Source organism: Chrysemys picta, chromosome 1 (assembly GCF_011386835.1).
Source record: "Chrysemys picta bellii isolate R12L10 chromosome 1, ASM1138683v2, whole genome shotgun sequence".
Classification (NCBI taxonomy): domain Eukaryota; kingdom Metazoa; phylum Chordata; order Testudines; family Emydidae; genus Chrysemys; species Chrysemys picta.
In genome coordinates this window covers 169,710,355-169,731,292 of record NC_088791.1, presented here as the reverse complement: position 1 = coordinate 169,731,292, position 20,938 = coordinate 169,710,355, and the positions used below count along the sequence as shown (strand labels likewise).

The 20,938-nt window shown below is 43.9% G+C and overlaps 1 protein-coding gene across 4 annotated transcripts in view; it reads right to left on the bottom strand.

Moving 5' to 3' along the window:
- PTGFRN (prostaglandin F2 receptor inhibitor) overlaps positions 1-20,938 on the bottom strand; it is a 144,702-nt gene that overhangs the window by 47,289 nt on the left and 76,475 nt on the right. For all 4 annotated transcript variants that reach the window (XM_065575230.1, XM_065575221.1, XM_005310169.4 and 1 more), the window contains 3 exons: positions 11,285-11,650; positions 9,456-9,875; positions 2,617-3,000 (listed from right to left, as the gene is read on the bottom strand). In XM_065575230.1, the coding sequence (XP_065431302.1) occupies positions 2,617-3,000; positions 9,456-9,875; positions 11,285-11,650 (1,170 nt within the window). The remainder of the gene's footprint in view (positions 1-2,616; positions 3,001-9,455; positions 9,876-11,284; positions 11,651-20,938) is intronic.

The window sequence follows — 20,938 nt, the reverse complement described above, 5'->3', positions numbered from 1 at the left end:
GTGAAAAATACAGGAGCAGGTATAAATACATGAAAGGATGGGGGTTGCTTTACCAAGTGTGATAATAAGATAATCAATTAACAGCAGGATACCAAGGGAGGAAAAATAACTTTTGAAGTGGTAGGAGAGTGGCCCATTACAGACAGTTGACAAGAAGGTGTGAGTAACAGTAGGGAGAAATTAGTATTGGGGAAATTAAGTTTAAGTTTTGTAATCAAGCCTTCTTAAAACTGCAATACCCACCTGGTGAAGTGAAGAAACAGACTGACAGAGCCAGAAAGGTACCCAGAACTCACCTACTACAAGACAGGCCCAACAAAGAAAGTAACAGAACACCACTAGCCGTCACGTATAGCCCCCAACTAAAACCTCTCCAGCACATCATCAAGGATCTACACCCTACCCTGAAGGACAATCCCTCACTCTCACAGACCTTGGGAGACAGGCCAGTCCTCACCTACAGACAGCCCCCCACCTGAAGCAAACTACACACCACACAACAAAACACCAACCCAGGAACCAAACCCTGCAACAAACCCCGGTGCCAACTCTGTCCACATATCTATTCAAGGGACACCATCATAGGACCTAATCACATCAGCCACACCATCCAGGGCTCGTTCACCTGCACATCTACCAATGTGATATATGCCCCCATGTGCCAGCAAAGCCCCTCTGCCATGTACATTGGCCAAACCGGACAGTGTCTACACAAAAGAATAAATGGACACAAATCTGACATCAGGAATCATAACATTCAAAAACCAGTAGGAGAACACTTCAATCTCTCTGGTCATTCAATAACAGACCTAAAAGTGGCAATTCTTCAACAAAAAAACTTCAAAAACAGACTCCAACGTGAAGCTGCAGAACTGGAATTAATTTGCAAAGTGGATACCATCAGATTAGGCCTGAATAAAGACTGGGAGTGGTTGGGTCATTCCAAAACCTAAACCTATTTTCCCCAATACTAATTTCTCCCTACTGTTACTCGCACCTTCTTGTCAACTGTCTGTAATGGGCCACTCTCATTACCACTTCAAAAGTTATTTTTCCACCCTTGGTATCCTGCTGTTAGTTGATTTATCTCGTTAGACTGACCTCACACTTGGTAAAGCAACCCCCATCCTTTCATGTATTTATACCTGCTCCTGTATTTTTCACTTCGTGTATCTGATGAAGTGGGTTCTAGCCCATGAAAGCTTATGTCCAAATAAATTTGTTTGTCTCTAAGGTGCCACAAGGACTCCACATTGTTTTTGCTGATACAGACTAACACGGCTACCACTCTGAAACCTGATATCACAGATGTAATTCAAGGATTTTTAACATACCATCTGAACTGGAAGACATGACATACTCCTAAGTGATACATGGTATGACCTTTGACTTGTAAAACAAGTCCCTTGATGTCATATGCCAGGGGAGGCCAACCTGAGCCTGAGAAGGAGCCAGAATTTACCAATGTACATTGCCAAAGAGCCACAGTAATACGTCAGCAGTCCCCCATAATTTCCCCCCACCCCTGACCACCTCCCACCCACCAGCAGCCCCGCTGATCAGCGCCTTCCTCTCGCTCTACTACCTCCCGATCAGCTGTTTCGTGGCATGCAGGAGGCTCAGCGGGGTTGGGGGGAGAGGAGTGAGAGCACGGCAAACTCAGGGAAGGGGTGGAATGGGGGCAGGGTCTGTGACAGAGCCAGCGGTTGAGCTGTGAGCACCCTCCAGCACATTGGAAAGTTGGCGCCTGTAGCTCCAGCCCCGGAGTCGGTGCCTATACAAGGAGCAGCATACTAACTTCTGAAGATCCGCATATGGCTCCGGAGCCACAGGTCGGCCACCCGTCATATGGTATTAAGGGTCTCTATAATAAAGTAATATAGGGGAGGCCACTAAAAAGTAAACATAAGGTCAGTAACCACAAGTGTCTAATCCAGTCGTAAATTTAGTGAGTGAAGCCACAAGAAGTTACTGTACGAAGATTGCCTGGCTTGGTAGTCCTGTGTACAGCCAAAGAGACAATTCTTTGTATATTTGTAAGTTTAAATTAGAAAAATTCACTCATTTCTAAAATCTTAAAACTTATTTACAGTGAATAGAAAATTCTGCTAGTCCAGGTAAACTTACATTAATGGTCACCTGCAAACAAATACCATCCGCCTGAATATTGAGGCATTCAATGAGTGCAGTATAAAAACCTTTACAGAACAGATTACTACATCACACTTATGGAACAACCGGTCATAAAAGAATAAATATAACCGTCCCTATAGGGACTGTTATCAGGCTACCAAAGGTGTGGAAGCTCCAAAGTTCACCGGTTTATGTAGGTTGTAGTACAAGGCCTTTAGGCTCCTGCCAAATCTCCAGCATGCCTCTTTCCTAAAATACATGGCAACAGAGGCCAGAAGAGTGGGTGTGAATGGATCTGTATGGCAAGGGACATGGATAAAAAGACCCTGGAACAGGAACATTTTTCCATATCTGTGGTCAGTAGGATAGTGGGGTGCCCAGAACAGACCCTGTAATGTCTTTGCCCTGCATACTCTATAGTGGAATTGAACACAGGAAAAGAATGGCTCATTATCTGTTGAGCCTCAGGATGGAGCCACTCACCTAATGCTGTCACCACCACGCTGACTGGTGAAGATGTCTTCTCCACCACTTTGTGCCAGCTCCCATTGTGCTGTGGCACCCAGACAGCTGCTTGGCAGAAATAGTAGCCAGAATCTTCCACACCCACATCACGCATCAGCAGGTGATAGGAATTTCTATCCACGTGACTCAGGCTGATGAGGGGAGAGTCGCTGACCACAGAATCACGGTCCACACTCAACAAAACCTGGGCATCCGACAAGGTATCATCAGGTGACTCACTGAAGTACCACGTCACCTGAGCTTGGAAGATGCCACTTCTGTCTGTTGTGATGTTGCAGGTTAGGTCCAGGGAGTCCCTTTCAGTCACAGACATGTTGCTTGTGGCAATAAGCACATCCAGAACTTGAATATTAAAAAACAAGAAAAGACAAGTGTTATTTTCAAGAGTTTGTCTCAAACTATTTAGTGCCTAATGCTCTGGTACTGCAAGTTCTCAAGTAACTTCAGCTCTCTGCTTTCAGTGCTTAGTGACTTGACTACAGGTTTGTACCTATCTAAAAAAGTTGCAAACTATCAGTGTGTACAGGAGTTAGGACATGGGAGGGAGAAATCAAGACTTGAGTTTTTATTCCCAGCTTTGCCACATACTTCCTGTGTGTGTTTAGGCAAGGAACAACCTCTGCACTTGCTTCCCCATGAGAAAAATGGGAATAATATTTCCTTATCTTACAGTGGTGCTGAGACACCTGGGGCCTAATTCACAGAAGGCAGAACTCCTATTGAAGTGCACCCATTTATATCAGAGCTGAATTTAGCCTCCGTCTAAACAATTCTTAGCTCCTATGACCAAAAAAAATAAATATAAATAAAAATAAAAAAGAGGGGGAAAAAGAAGCAGCAGCAGCTACAGAAAGTTAAGTGTGACTTAATGTAAGCAGCCATGGCCAAATCTTGAACTCCTGACTCACCTTAAGGGGCTTGCTGAGACCAGAAATGAAAGTGCACAGAGGACAATGGTAGTTCCATAGACTGCTGCTTCTTCACATACTACAGTGTCCAACATACACTATAGATTTTACAGCAATGCAAATAGCTACTCAGTGTTGTTGTCGCCATGTCAGTCCCAGGATATTAGAGAGAGGAGGTGGGTGAGCTAATATCATTTATTGGACCAACTTCTGCTGGTGAGGGAGACAAGCTTTCAAGCTACTGAGCTCTTCTTCAGCCCTGGGAAACTTACCCAGAGCATTTAACAGGTTCCTCTCATGGCCAGTGGTTGTACTCAGTCCACAGAACTCATGGTCACAGCCAGCATTCAGAGAGGACCTTTGTGATCAGTAGGCTGCAAAGCTGATGAAAGCATCAATTTAGTTTAGTTTAAATTAGGGCTGTTGATAATCACGTGAGTTAACTGAGAGTAAACAAAAAAAATTTAATCGCGATTAATCGCCATTTTAATCGCACTGTTAAACAATAGAATACCAATTGAAATTTATTAAATATTTTGGATGTTTTTCTACATTTTCAAATGTATTGATTTCAATTACAACACAGAATACAAAGTGTACAGTATTCACTTTATTATTTTTATTATAAATATTTGCACAGTAAAAATGATAAAAGAAATAGTATTTTTCAATTCATCACATACAAGTACCATAGTGCACTCTCTTTATCGTGAAAGCGCAACTTACAAATGTAGATTTTTTTTTGTTACACAACTGCACTCAAAAACAAAACAATGTAAAACTTTAGAGCCTACAAGTCCACTCAGTCCCACTTCTTGTTCAGCCAAACGCTCAGACAAACAAGTTTGTTTACATTTGCAGGAGATAATGCTGCCCGCTTCTTATTTACAATGTCACCAGAAAGTGAGAACAGATGTTCATATGGCACTTTTGTAGCCAGCATTGCAAGGTATTTACATGCCAGATGTGCTAAACATTTGTATGCCCCTTCATGCTTTGGTCATCATTCCAGAGGACATGCTTCCATGCTGATGATGCTCGTTAAAAAAATACTGTGTTACTTAAATTTCTGACTGAACTCCTTGGGGGAGAATTGTAGGTCTCCTACTCTGTGTTTTACCCGCATTCTGCCATGTATTTCATGTTATAACAGTCTCGGATGATGACCCAGCATGTTGTTCGTTTTCAGAACATTTTCATTGCAGATTTGACAAGATGGAAAGAAGGTACCAATGTGAGATTTCTAAGGATAGCTACAGCACTCAACCCAAGGTTTAAGAATCTGAAGCGCTTTCCAAAAGCTGAGAGGAACGAGGTGTGGAACATGCTTTCAGAAGTCTTAAAAGAGCAACACACCAATGCAGAAATTACAGAACTCGAACCACCAAAAAAGAAAATCAACTTTCTGCTGGTGGCACCTGACTCAGATAATGAAAATGAACATGCATTGGTCTGCACTGCTTTGGATCGTTATCGAGCAGAACCCATCATTAGCATGGAAGCAGGTCCTATGGAATGGTGGTTGAAGCATGAAGGGACATAAGAATCTTTACCGCATCTGGCACATAAATATCTTGCGACACCAGCTACAACAATGCCATGTAAACGCTTGTTCTCACTTTCAGGTGATATTGTAAACAAGAAGCGGGCAGCATTATCTCCTGCAAATGTAAACAAACTTGTTTGTCTGAACGATTAGCTGAACAAGAAGTAGGACTGTGTGGACTTGTAGGCTCTAAAGCTTTATATTGTTTTATTTTTGAATGCAGTTATTGTTTTAACATAATTCTACATTTGTAAATTCAACTTTCACGATAAAGAGATTGCACTAAAGTACTTGTATTAAGTGAACTGAAAAATACTATTTTTTATTTTTACAGTGCAAGTATTTATAATAAAAAATATAAAGTAAGCATTGTACACTTTGTATTCGGTGTTGTAATTGAAATTAATATATTTGAAAATGTGGAAAACATCCAAAAATATTTATATAAATAGTATTCTATTATTGTTTAACAGCGCGATTAATCCCATGATTATTGCTATTAATTTTAACTGCATAATCACAATTAAATTTTTTTTATCGCTTGACAGCCCTAGTTTAAATAATGAAAAGCGTGTATTAGGAGGGACTTCCACACTTTTAATCTCCTATGCTTTGTTAACAAGTGCTATTATTTACCTCCTGCTGCAAGACTTGTCAGGTGTCTGTTACCTTGTTCCCTCTCCTTCATTTGTCTATTTATTTATCCACATGTCCAAGGACTGTTTGAGCTATTGTTTGTACACTGGTTGATCTGGCTCTAATCCCTGATTGGCGTCTTAAGGGACCTGAGGATCCCAAGGACTCCAGTCAAGGATTAGAGCCCAATTCTACTAGACCCTGTACAAGCAGAGTTGCTACATGTTCCTTAACTGTGGCCATGTGTCCATCTCGGAAGGTGGCTGGGCATTTCTATGGTGGGTGAAGTGATTTCTATCTATATGCTCATTCCTGTACATAATGTCTATCAGTTTGTAAAGCACTTAGGGATTCTTGGAAATGGTACTATATAAATGCAAGAACCTGTGTTTTTTTTTCCAATCATCAAAGCCCTTGTCTTTAAAACCAAGAATTACTCCTCTCACAGTTTACCGCTGCATCTGACAGCACAGAAAAGTCAGAAGGCTCAATCTGACACCACAGTATACCAGACTTGCAGAGTTGCAGTCACCTACATGCCCCAAGTACCTCCTCACAGCTGACTGAGGTGTCATTAGTTTTTCCTGTTATGATCATCGTGATATGAGTAGAGAGGGCTAGTAAAAGCTTCACAGTAATTCTGCAGGGTTGTAATAGACTAATATTACAACTCCTCTGTAAGATGAAGGGATCTTCCAAGAAACGTAAGTATCTTCACACAAGCAATGGGAACTCAAACACTGGATTTATAAACCAAGAGATACTTTTGTAAGAGTCTCACTCCTCCCCTCATTCCTGAGCTTCCTTTGATCTATTATCACTGAAGTGCCCGAATGCCCCATTCAGGATTACAGTCCCATCATGCTAGGTGGTGCACTTAACCATAGAAAGAAGAGGAAGTCCCTGTGCCCGAGATCTTAGACTCAAATTTAAAACAAGGCAAGCAAATGTGACAAACAATAGAAGGGAAGGTGGTAATAGGACAAGGTTAGCAGTAACGAGTTCATGAAGTTACATAGCTAGTCATGCGCACAAATTAACAGTACCAGATCAGATTTGCAGGTTCAAACCTCCTTATTTACAGAAGAGACTGTAGTGTCCAGGACGGCCAAAATAGCCTGGAATACGTTGCGTCCACCTTTGTCTTTAATATGGAGGTACAGTCTACAGAGACTACAGGACCCAGCATATAATGCTCTCCAAAGCCAAGCCCTCAGGCCACGTTGAATGATGATGGTATATACGGCATGTACAGGGGACACTGGGCCACCCGCCACTTTGTATACAAGGAGGAGGATGTGATCTACTCAACTTTATGCGATTTAGGATTGGCCTCATGCTCCTGACAAATTGTTAGTGCTGCCATTGACCAGGCTGAATTTAAAAGCCTGTAACAAAATAAAAATCATCATCAAAAATGCATTCCCTGCTGTTGCTGATCGCTAGTGCCTCCCCTTCATTCAACCACTGATTAAATCCCACCTACATAAGCCAACTTCTCAAAAATTTATGAACTTGACAAGACAATGCCAGAATTAGAGCCCTTACTCAGCATTGTACCCCAGGACTCTGGAGAGAGCATTTGAGAGCTTTCCTGTCTAGCAGACATACCCCAAGAGAAGAGGGAGCAGATTGATCCAGCAGAGCTCACAGCTAAGCGCCACTAACCAGAATTAGCTATCTAACCCTAAGTTCTGGGTTTTCTCTATGACAAAGGATTTCACATGGCAGATTCCTCTACTGCCTGAACACACTGTTTCAGTTCAGGAGAACTGCACCTATATTTCCCCTCAGCAATCCAGCAAGGGCACCCCCTCTCAGGCTTCCAGCTCCCCAGCTGCTGCCTTTCTTGGGTGGAGACAAACACCTCACTTCCTTCTGACCAGGGAATTTCCAGGCTGCCAAGCTCCCTGCCCACACTGTGTTATTTCCAACACAAGCAGACTGCCCAACCTCACCTATTTGCTTTCTTTTCAGAGACTGATAACAGAGGTATAAATGACCACACCTATTTTATTCTTAAAATAAAAACCACTACAGAGAAAACACTAAAGAATCTACACACATTGTGGTAAGCTCACCAGATAATCGCCCAACCCTAACGCAGCCTCTAGCAGCATAATACTTCCAAACCCCATCCAGATTTTATGGTCACAAGTTCATCACAGCTTCAGCTCACAATCAGCACCCTCATAACATCTTTTATACAGTTCAGGGGTCTTAGAGCTGGAGTTTCCAGGAGCAGGTAGTTAGTGGACAATTGGTTTTCCTCCCCTGGTTGTAGCTTCAAAAGGGAGGATTCAAAGTGGATAATTTGCATTCTCCTCACACCGCCACCCCCACACCCCGTATATTCTAGGAAATCTACTTTACACACATTGTCCAAAAAAGTCTTTTGAAGTTCCTAACATTTACATTAGTCAAGTCCCTAGAAAAGTTACATACAATTCTACAGAAACACAAACAATTGCATTTTGGACCCCAAAGGTACCAAACCCAACTAAATAAATGTAACTTAATTCAATAGTTTGTCTTAATTCCATAAAGTTTATTCAGGACATTGTCAGTCTGTCACACACACTTCCTAAACTATCACTCTCGTATTTCTGAGGGGACATCATGCCTATTCTTCCACCAACTACTACATGATAAGATGCATCACTGTTACAACTCCCCCAACCCCACACTTTGGCAGGGCTAGCACAATTATGTGGTCGGTGTATCTGTTCATGAAGTCTGTGGGCAAGAGATATTTGGATACTCACAACCCAGCACCAGGAGTCTTTTTGTTTCCTAAACACATGTAATTTACAGTGTCTTACTCTGGTGTGCCACAGTGCTCAGAAATATTCCTTGCTAAACAGTTGCCAACATTACAGAGCAAGCAGTCCAATGGGCTGGGAGCGGCAAAATGAACACAAGCAGAGCTAAACAGTCATACTTTGAAATGATATTGGTCTTTACCCTGAAAAGCTATATACAGCAAACCTTACACACTTGCCACTGAAGCACAGACATCTCTGGGGAGAAGTGAGGCTGCTGTTTAACACCATAGGACAGAAAATAGAGTAAAAGGCAAGAGGAATTTGGGGAGAGAAAAGTACAAGTACCCAAGTAGAAATGTCACCAAGACACAGTAACAACCCCGCTCTTGGGAGGTCCGATAGGAAATTAAATGACCATACGGGTATGTCTCCAACGGAAAGAAGACCCGCGGCACAGCCACGACTGGCTTGAGTCAGGCTCACAGGGCTCAGCATGCCAGGTTAAAAATTGCTGTGTAAACGTTTGAGCCCGAGGTCTGGGACCCCAAGTGGGGGAGGGTCCCAGAGCCCAGGTTCCAGCCTAAGCCCAAATGTCCACACAGCAATTTTACAGCCCAGTGAGCCCAAGTCACCTGACCTAGACCAGATGCGAGTGTTTAATTGCTGTGTAGACATACCGTAAGTGATTGGAATCTGGATGTTATACCTCATTTAGAAGACAGAGCCCTCAACAGCACCTCTCCCCCAGCACTATGCTGAGGCCCTGTCTCAGCACTGACTCAAAAAGAAAAGAACCTCCAGTATCACCTCCTGCAGCAATCTAGGTTCTCCCAGAAGTACTGACCCAGGCTTTCCCGCCTTCATTTCTGCTCTCACAAGTTGCCATGGCTTAGGTGTGGCATGGCTACAAGTCATAAGGAGACCTGTGCACCTGAAACTCACCAGTCTGTTGGATTACCACGCTTGCTACTTCCACATTCTTCTCCTGAATCTTCTGCCAGGAACTATCTGCATCTTTCACCCACTCGCTCACAAGACACCTGTAGAGGCCCTCATCCATTGGCAGCGCCTGGGATACAGAGAGTCGGTAAATGTCATTTGCCACTGTGTCCAAGCGCACATCTCCACTAAGGTAGCGCTCTTCATACTCCGGGCTGGGCTGGAACTTGCCCTCGTGTGTCAGAGAGAGGATTTCCTGCCAGGCTGGGCCATTCTTGAGCTCCCAAGTAACTTGCAGGTGAGTGTGTTCTGAGGAGGTGGTGGAAGCTGAGCAGCGTAACTCAAATGAGTCTCCCTCAGACAGTTGGCGAGGTTTCGAGGACCGAGCTTTAGATCCACTCACAGTTAAGCCATCGGCAATCACTATTCAAAGAAGAAAACATTATAAAACACACAGAATAATATATGAGAGTTTACAGAAATGGTAAAGAGAGGGGATGGGAAATGCTGTTGGCTGACTGACCCAACTTTGCAATTATATTGAATTCCCACAGCAACTCTTGGACAAATCACTCTCATCTCCCCCACAACCTTCCTGTCCCCTCAAAAAACAAAGTCACATTAAACCCCAGGTATTTTATCAGAGCAAGCCACCCACTTCAGGAATCAAGTCTTTAATTTTATCATCACCTCTTTCCCTCTAGTTCTGCTCTCTAGGGCAAGCCCATGGCAATACCATTCCAACCTATTATACATCCCCAGGGACAGGCCTAGCTGTTTTTGTGGTATTCGGAGAAGAAACACCAAGGGGGAAAAAAACTCCTTTTCTATCATCAAAGGAGATAAGCCAGGATGCTGCTGCTGAAGGAACACAGCATGTTGTCTAGAAAAAAAGTAAACTATTCCTACCTCACTGGGAAACTCCTAGATGACATTACCTCAGCTACAAAACATCCTCCTTCTCCCCCTCCTAAGTTATCCTCCCTGCCACAACAACCACCAATGTTTTACCAAGGGTTGTGGTGGATTCTCCACCACTGACAATTTTAAAATGGCTAACGAGGGTCAGGCTGGAGACTCTTGCCTACATGCTCGGGGTTTTACTGATCGCCATATTTGGGGTCGGGAAGGAATTTTCCTCCGGGATAGATTGGCAGAGGCCCTGGAGGTTTTTCGCCTTCCTCCGCAGCATGGGGCAGGGGTCGCTAGCTGGAGGATTCTCTGCCAATTGAAGTCTCTAAGCCACAGGATTTGGGGACTTCAACAGCAGAGTCAAGGGAAAGGGTAGGGATGGCTTTGTGGCCTGCATCATGCAGGGGGTCAGACCAGATGATCATAATGGTCCCTTCTGACCTTAAAGTCTATGAGTCTATAAAATCAGGATTGGATGTTGTTCTAAAAGCTCTGTTCTAGGAATTAGGAGAAGTTCTAGGTTTTATACAGGAAGTTTTATCAATCTATGAATCTGGAAAGACTGTAAATTTGCAGCATCCTGGACTCTAAGAACAAACCATTTTTAGTTTGTTGTTGGTTTTTGGCAGTTGGTAATATGAAAAAGTTTGGTGGCATTTACAATAATGTAACTCCTTCGCCTCTTTATCTCACTTCCCTCTGCTGTTGCCACCCTTTGAAGAGCATATTTTTGAAGGGTGGCTTTAGGAAAGGACCTGGAGGGAGGGGGAACCACATACACATAACCAGTAACAGGAATTTAGACAAAACGGGGCTATGCCTAGTCTCAGGACTGTATAGATGCACAACATGATGAGAACACCCAGCGGTATGTATTTGTCTGGTACTGATTACAAACACCCCTCACCCTGTGGAAATACCTTTCACTTGGACTGTAGCGTCGTAATTTCCCTGAACAGTGGCATCTGTGCTGGGAGTGATGCACTTGTATTCTCCTTGGTCGAATGGCTGGATACTTCTGATCAGAAGTTCCACAGCATTATTGCTGCTCCGCCTCAGCACGATTTCCCCGCTGCCAACCCTCTTCTGGTATTGCTGGGAGGTGAATAACGAGTCCCAGGTACTCACTATCCGCACAAAGCCAGTTCCCTGGGAAAATTCCCAGTCAAAGTTCTGCTCACTGGGTCCATCGTAGTCAGTAACATTGCAAGGGATCACCGTCTCTGTACCTTCGACTCGAATGAGTGGGCTTTTGGGCACCCTCACAATTCGCCCTTTGCAGAAAGCTAGGTGGGAGAAGAGAAAACAGACAATTAGCACAGGAATTATCATGTTGGGTCAGATGTGATGTCCGGCTAGTCCAGCATTTGGCTTCTGACTGTGCCAACTATCAGATGCTTCAAGGGAGGTGTGAGAAGCCCAAATATAGGGTTACCATACGTCCGGATTTTCCCGGACATGTCCGGCTTTTGGGGGCTCAAATCCCCGTCCGGGGGGAAATCCCCAAAAGCCGGGCATGTCCGGGAAAATCGGGAGGTCAGCCGGGCCGGCGGGGAGCCGGGCCGGCGGGGAGCCGGGCCGGCCGGGCCCGTGGGTCGGCCGGGCCCGCGGGGAGCCGGGCCGGCGGGGGGGTGCGCCGGGCCGCCGGGGGCCGGCAGTGCTGGGCGGGCCGGGGGTGGTCGGCCGGGGCCGGCACCCCAGGGCCCGAGCCGGGGGGCCAGCCTGGGCCGCGCCTCCTCCCCCCACATCCCCCTTACCTGCTTCAGGCTTCCCGCGAATCAAATATTCGCGGGAAGCAGGGGAGGGGGCGGAGACTTTGGGGAGGGGGCGGGGTTGGGCGGGGCTGGGGGCCGTGGAGTGTCCTCCATTTGGAGGCACAAAATATGGTAACCCTACCAAATATGGATAATTATGGAATAACCTGACAAGTTTTTCCTTCTAACCCTGGTCAGTTACAGGCCGTTCTACACATTAGGTGCTTTATCCTCTATATGCATTTCATGGATCATGAATAGCCACATAAATGTCTAATCCTTTGAATCCTGTTAAGCTATCACAAGATATTACTGACAACAAGTTTCACATTTTAACTATCTGTTGTGTAAAAAAGAATTTTCTCTTTTCAGTTTTAAGTTTGTGGCCTTTCAATTTTCATTTGAATGTCCCCTTAACTTTATCAGAAAGGGTAAACAGGAGTGCCCTGTTTACCTTTTCTACCCAATTGAGTGTACCGTTATCATAGTCTCTCATTCACAAAAAGTTCTATATGAGGACAATGTGAAAAGATTGGAAGTCTTCCCATGTCTCTAATCATTTGTCACCCACCATTTCAATGCCTGATAAAATATTTGAGATGGGTTGGCCATAAGACAACACAGTATTCCAGGTGAGGATGCATCACTGATTATATAAACATTTTGTAATACTCTGAGCATTATTCCCTATCCCAGGGGTAGGCAACCTGCGGCACGCATGCCAAAGGCGGCACGCGAGCTGATTTTCAGTGGCACTCACACTGCTCGGGTCCTAATCTGTGGGGCTCTGCATTTTAATTTAATTTTAAATGAAGCTTCTTAAACATTTTAAAAACCTTATTTACTTTATATACAACAATAGTTTAGTTATATATTACAGACTTATAGAGACCTTTTAAAAATGTTACAATGTATTACTGGCACGCAAAACCTTAAATTAGAGTGAATAAATGAAGACTCGGCACACCACTTCTGAAAGGTTGCCAACCCCTGCTCTAACCCATTCTGTATTCATTCTATCATTGTTTGCTTAGTGACACACTGTCAATTGAAGGAGTTTCCACCTTCCTCTAGAGTGCCAACTGAGAATCACTCATTAAGATCAGATGAGGGTATCCCACAAAAATCAATTTCCTTCAGACTTAGATCTTCACCATTCCTCTCTTCCATGTTGCTAGAGTAGACACACCAGTGGCTTTACATAGTACAACTAAGAACTGAACCAAGAATTAGACCCTTCTACTTTGCCACCCAATTTCATTGCCATAATGCTTCTGCCTCCAGAGAATTTCACCTAAGACACAGCCCTTTGTATGTAGAAGGTGGGGTGACTACACAAGAGAAGCAACTAATTGGCCCAGCCATCCCAAAGTGAAAGTCTGCAGCTAATACAGGATTTGAAGCCTGGCTATACTGGGCTCCCTTCCCCTTTAGGCTAGTTGCCATGTGACATAATGATCAAAGACCAAAACATTCATGGGCTTCCCCAAAGCCTCTAGAGCAGATGTGTCAAACAAGACCCAGAGGCAGGATCTAGGTATATGATTTATTTATGCAGTATGTTCAGAATTTGCAGAACTTAAGTTTCCATTCTTTTTAAAAGTGAATTTTAGCCCTTCTGGTTGCAAAGAACCTAAAACCTAACCCTGTTAATTGTAAGCATTCACTCTTTCATTGTTTAAGTTAGTGTCAGAATATGCAGAGAGAAGAAACGAGAAGAGAGAAAACAGGAAGGAGGATGAGAAGGAAGAGAAACCCAGGGTGGAAATAGCAGTGGGCCTAAAAGATGGCAGATTTTCCAACTAAGTAATGCTGAATGCAACAATAAGGCACTAAACAAATAGTTAACAATTTCGTTTCTACACAAAGAACATTCTAACCTGATCTCTCTGAAAATCTCCGTAAAGTCTTACATTTTTACTCTGCCTTGACAACCAAAATTAAAAATGGTATTTAGCCTTCTCCACAGAATAGAGTTCAGTACCTCTGCTCGAAAGGCTAGTGGCTCTAAACACTTCTGTAATCCTATGCATTCCCTCTCCTCACAGTCTACTCCCACAATAAAATTAAAGTAAAACAAACTTTTCATTTACTTAAAAGATCCCCAATTTCTCCCACTTCTGGGGCACACTTTGAGACCACTTGTTGACTGCACTCTCAATCCTCCTCTAAAATCTTCTGATAGAAACCCTGATATGCCAGGGTTTCTATCCATGATAGGTAACAAACACTGTAATTGTGGTAAAATGTCACTAATGCAATATGAAAAGTGTGCATCTTGCCACTGGCAAATCTTTTGTGCACATTCAGTTTCTGTACCCAATCTGTAGAAAATCAGATCTGGTCATCATTTGCTAGCTAAGGGACTATTAGCTAAGGAGTCACACATATTTAAGGTTCCAAAGGGCAAAGTCCTTTCTCCCCTTGCACACCACATTTCAAAAAGTCGCCTGGGCTCTCCCCCTTTTCTACCACAGAGCAGTTCAGTAAAGAATGTTGTCTTTCCTTTCCACATCAGAAGAAAGAGCCTGATCAAGATTAAACTATCCAGCCTGAATTGCTGACAAACAAATTCCAAAACAAATAAAAGAAAGTCTACAGTTCAGGAGAAACAGCAGCTTAAAATACAAGCACAAAACTCAAAACAGAGAGGAAAGGCAAACAGTCCCCACCAAGCACCCCAAAAACCCCAATGAAGACCATGGCACAAATGCTTAGGGTTGGTAGATCATGATTCCTGTACCACCAGATGGTGATGTACCAAAAGACTGGATAATATTGCAAATATTTATTGGAAAACCAGCAGTGCTCAGAGCTGTACAGAAAAGTGAGAAAGACATGGTCCCAGATAGTATTCCTTAAATCACACGACGGTGCAGGCACAAAGGAACGTGATAATTCCCTGCAGAAGACTGGAGAAGCAATACATTATGCTAGGGCCAAATGCAAACCACTTAATTTAGCCAGATGACCTGGCAAAGAAACAGTAGTGAGATTTTTCCGGTGGGTTTGGCTCTGTAGCCAGAGAATAATCTCTGCAGCTGCAGGCTGGCTTTGGCAGGTTAGCTCACTTCCCCAAGAGAGAACGAGAGCTGCCTTGATTCACAACCCCAGCCTTTCCATGAAAGGAAAACACTTTTTCAGCAAAAGACACAAACCTTTCAGCTTCAGTCTCAACAAAATCACTTACACAAACCTGTAATCCTGCTCCATCACCCATCACCCCTAGCTACACATCCATCGCAAGACACATTGGTATAGTGTTTGGGAGTGCCGAGGGGCAGCCAGGATGCTGAAAGGATCTGTCCTCCTGAGACTACCCCGGCTTGTAGGACCATAAAGCAAGGTCAAGTGGATCTAATATCCAGAGTCCTCTGGAGAGCACTCACATGAACTCCGAGCACAGACTTAAAAAAAATAAAGTTCAACAACTTTTAACCACTTCACTTCACCATCCATACTGGGGAAGCCACCCGTTATAGACATGGAAGAACAACATATTTGCCTGAGAAAAGGTCCATTAAACAATACCCCTGTTTGCAGATCAATGACATGCATAGGATACAGGGGGACTAATGCGAGATTCTGGCCACATCCAAATTTAGCTATAGGATTTCCAACAAAAACACCCCATTGGTTAAAATCATGCTGTTGTCATATGAATTTGAGCCCAGTCCAAATGCCAGGATTGATCAATAGGAGCCTCTCTCTCTTAGGGAGGGGCTCCAAGTCACTGCCCACAGGGCGTGCCCTGCCCATCCACACTTCTTTCCCATAACCTGCACCAGTCGGACATATAAGTACTTACTTCAGTGCAACATTAATTATAACAATTAAAACCTCCACAACAATTTTAACATACTTTATTTTAAATGTTTGGGCACAAAACTATCTGGTATGATTGTTTATCTTCTGATCACAGGCAGCATGGTCTAGCACACATGTGTCAAACTCAAGGCCCGGGGGCCACATCCGGCCCGCCATACAATTATATCCGGCCCGCGAAATCGTTTTATATATCTGTTTTTAATGGCCCTGTGATATGACGCCCCAATAACACACACTACAAATCCCATGATGCAGTGCAATTGCCGCCAACGGCAAGCCGCGGTTCAAGTTCGCGGTCTGTTGATGTATACAACGCTAATATCAAATCAAAGCTAGACCCCAACAATGGCCAAGAGAAAAATTGATTCTGAAAACCGAGGCTTTCAAAGCCGGTGGGAGAATGAGTATATGTTTACTGAAATTGCAGGTAAACCAGTGTGTCTCCTTTGCGGGAGTAATATCGCTGTAATGAAGGAGTATAACCTAAGACGGCACTACGAGACGAAACATGAGAACAAATTCAAAAACCTGAGCGCAGGACAGAAGCTACAAAAGGTAGAGGAGTTGAAGAAGAATTTGACATCCCAGCAGACGTTTTTCACCAAAGCAAAATCACAAAGTGAAGCTGCTGTGAAAGCAAGTTTCATTGTGGCCGAAGAGATCGCCAAATCAGGACGGCCGTTTACCGAGGGGGAATTCGTAAAGAATTGTATGATGAAAGTGTGCGACGTCCTTTGTCCAGATAAAACGCGAGCGTTTGCAAATGTAAGCCTCAGCAGAAACACTGTTGCTAATCGGGTTTGTGAGATGGCGACTGATTTGAAAACACAGTTGATTGAAAGAGCAAAAGATTTTGTTGCATACTCCCTTGCCGTGGATGAAACTACTGACGCGACTGACACTGCACAGCTGGCGATATTTATCCGTGGTGTGGATTCCAATTTGTGCGTAACAGAGGAAATACTGGACATTAAATCGATGCACGGGACAACGAAAGGAGAAGACATCTTTGGAAATGTATTTCAAAGTGTAACCGACATGAAACTGCCGTGGGAAAAACTCGTTGGACTTACAACAGATGGCGCACCTGCTATGTGTGGTGAAAAAAATGGACTGGTGGGAAGGATGCGCTCAAAGATGCGGGAGGAGAACTGTGCCGGTGAGTTGACAGTGTATCACTGCATCATACACCAGGAATCGCTGAGTGCTAAAGTCCTAAAAATGGATCATGTGATGAACACTGTAACACAAACCGTCAACTTTATCAGAGCCCACGGTTTAAATCACCGCCAATTCCAGTCTTTTCTGCGGGAAATAGATAGCGAGTTTGGCGATATGCCATATCATACGGAGGTCCGGTGGCTAAGTCGGGGAAAAGTTCTCAAAAGACACTTTGAGCTGCGAGAGGAAATCTGCCAGTTCATGGACAGTAAGGGGAAAGACTGCACAGTTCTGCGGGATGAAAAGTGGAAATGTGAGTTGGCGTTCCTGGCTGACATAACGTCGCATCTTAGCGCTTTAAACCTTCAACTCCAGGGACGGGAGCACATAATAACCGATATGCATGATGCAGTGAAGGCATTTCAAGTGAAGCTGCGCTTATGGGAGACACAAATGCACCAATGCAACTTGTCTCACTTTCCCTGTTGCCAAGTAATACGGAACCAAGAAAGTGCCACAGTTTTCCCAAATGCCACCTTTGCTGAAAAACTCAGCGCGCTGCGCACTGAGTTCGCACGGCGCTTCAGTGACTTTGAGGCACAGAAAAGTAACTTCGAGCTGCTTCGCAACCCATTTGCAGTCAATGTGGAAACCGCACCTGTAGAAATGCAGATGGAGCTGATAGAACTGCAATGTAACGGGACACTGAAGGCAAAGTACGACACTGCGGGGCCAGCACAGTTCACTCGCTTCATTCCTGAAGCGATGCCGCAGCTCCGCCAACATGCGGCTCGAATCCTGTCCATGTTTGGCAGCACATATCTGTGCGAGCAGCTGTTCTCTGTGATGAAAATTAACAAAACGTCACACAGGAGTCGCCTCACTGATGAACACCTGCAATCGATCCTGAGAATCTTCACAACACAGAACCTAACCCCAAACATAAACGAACTTGTTGCAAAGAAAAGACTCCAAGTATCAGGCTCTGACTAAATAGGACAAGAAAATGGAATGTTATGATTTGTTATGATTATACTTTTGCTTTAAATTCAATTTTTTATTTATATTTTCAGATTTTTTAATATTCCAGCATGTACAGATTTTGAATGTATTGTATTGACAGGATATTTTTTTATGAAGAGCAAAATATTTTAAGTTGAAATGTATTTATTTTGGAATGATATCCTGTATTTTGGTTCATATTAATGGTTAAAAAACATAAATATTTAGTCTGTTAAATAAATGGTTATACTGTTCGGCCCGCGAGTTTTGAGTTTTGGCCCCCTGTGCAATTGAGTTTGACACCCCTGGTCTAGCAATTCAACTAACAGATGAATGAAGCATTGATAGGTCGTCTTCATCACCCCTGCTCTTACTCCTAAAATGCATTTTCCCACAGAATCACAGCCCACACTCAACCCTTCATTTTGTAGTACATTCATTTCTACTGGGCATATGCATGATATGGCAAAGTGAACATTGTGGTAAGCCTAGCTAATTTCCTGACTTTCATGCTATTAAGTTTCCAACCTTAGTGCTCCATTAAATGTAGGTTTTTACTTTTAACATCTTTAAGAAAAAGAAAGCACTATAATAAACCAAATGAAATAACAGCAGGAAGACATATAATTACATGATAGATCAAGTCACTTAGTTGTTAGTTACTAGTAAGGAAACTGGACTGCACCACCCAGCTATGTTTCTACCACTTTCTCCAATTCAGTTTTAATGAAGAAGCCCACCCAGCGAGAGGCAGAGTTTACTGTCTGCAGTGTAAGGAAGGAGATAAATATAAGCATGAAGATGGGCTCCTACAGGTTGCTGAAGACAGAAGCTAGAGGGACTAGTTTACTGGTTTATAGCGTGTTTATCTCCTCTCTCTACACACATGCACACCACAAATTAAGTTAAGTTAGTACTACAAACTGACCCAGTGTTAAAGGACTCAAGCCCATTTAAACCCCAGTAAGGCTCAACTCATATCCCTCCCTAACCCTCCACTCTTTCCTGAAGGGTGAGAGTCATAAGCAAAGGATGGGCCTTGCCATGTGCCCTGTAGGTCAAAACAGCCTTCGACAGACCAGTGAGGGGAGTGAATTCCAGAGTCCAGGATACTTCACCTACAACACTCTGCCAGGAGCCCCCAGACATTAGAATCTGGAGGCTACTGATCACAGCTGTTGATAAATAACATGAGGAAAAGCAATATCGAAGGCCTTGGCTACACTAGAAAAGCTGTCCGGGTTTAACTAAATTGATTTAGTTAAGGTAATGCAAGTTCCCTAACACAGGATGAACTTAAAAAAAAAGTTTTCACCCTTGCTTAAACTGGTTCATCTTATATCAGTAAATTACTGAAAGGCTAACTCTACATGGTTATACATGGTAATCCACTGGTCAGGAAAGAAGGTCCGAGTGCAGCTTCCTGAACAGTCCTGTGTTCTTAAAGGTGCAAGCATCATGCACCTTCCCTGACCAGCTCCATGTTGATATCCATGAAGTGTCCCCAGTGATCCACCAACACTTGCATAACTGTAGATTTCTGTGGATGTACTCTGTGGCAAGGTGGGGTGGTGCCAAAATAGGGATGTACATGTCATCTATCACCCACCACAGTTTGGGAATCTCGTTGCTGCAAAGCCATCTACTATGCCCTGCGCATTGCCAAGGATCAAAGTCCTGCATAGCAGGAGACAATTAATGGCCCTGCACACCTGCATGACAACGTCCCCCCGCGCCACCTCCCCCCCCCGGGGAATTTCCAACTTCAACAGGATTTTCCACTGACTGGTAGCAATGCAACTTTACAAGTTTCCAGAGTATGATCACCACTCGTTTCTCCAGTGTCACTGCAGCCCTCATTCTGGTGTACCTGAGCTGAAGGGCTGGGGCGAGCTCAGGACATAGATCCAAGACTGTGACTTTTTGCATCTGAAAGTTCTGCAGCCACTGCTCATCATCCCAAATCTGTATTACAATACGATCCCACCAATCTGCTCATTCTTGGAACCAGAGCAGTGCTCTGCCTCCCGCAGCTGCTCCATGAGTACCACCACCAACCTTGAATTGTTTTTCCACTCTGTCCCTCAGCAAACTGTCCTTGAAGAAATCATGTCCTCAGTTGTTGCAGTACTTCCTGCAGGTCTGTAAATTCAGGATAATCGTGCGCCCTGTGTTTGCAACCTTCATGAAAATAGTACAGAGCTCTTTGGACTCTGTCTGCAATCTCTGATAGAAGCACGAAGTGCCACATGGGTTTGTGGGATTATTATTTTTAAAGGCATGAAAATTATGGGATATGGATGGCATTATGGGATGAAGAAAGTTGCCTGCTGGGAAGTTAACCTCTGGCTCTCAGCAATCCCTGGGCAAGTCAGTACTATCCCACAGAACATTAATGAAGTGTCCCAAAAGGCACTGCCCCAGACAGCAGCACTTGTCACACAGGGATACCTACCCATAGTGCACTGCGCTTTGCATTGACACAAGTTCTCCTGATGAGAACGCACAGCGAACACGCAAGAAGGTAAGTATGCACATGCCGGAGCAATATACAAACTTTGCTGGCTGTATGCCACCATAACTTGCATGCATCAAAGTTTGTAATGTCGACGTGGCCTAAATAAGGTGGTAACTATGTTTCCACTAGTCTTCAGGTGTAGCCCCACATACAGTGTACTGCAGTAACCCAATCTAGCCATGCCTTTGTCACCTCTAATGTGGGGAGGTCTACACATTTGCACTGTGACTAACAGAGTCAGCTGAGCACCTCATTCTTTCAAGGTCACTACAGATCCCACTGACGTAAACTGAAGGCGTGGGCATTTAGCA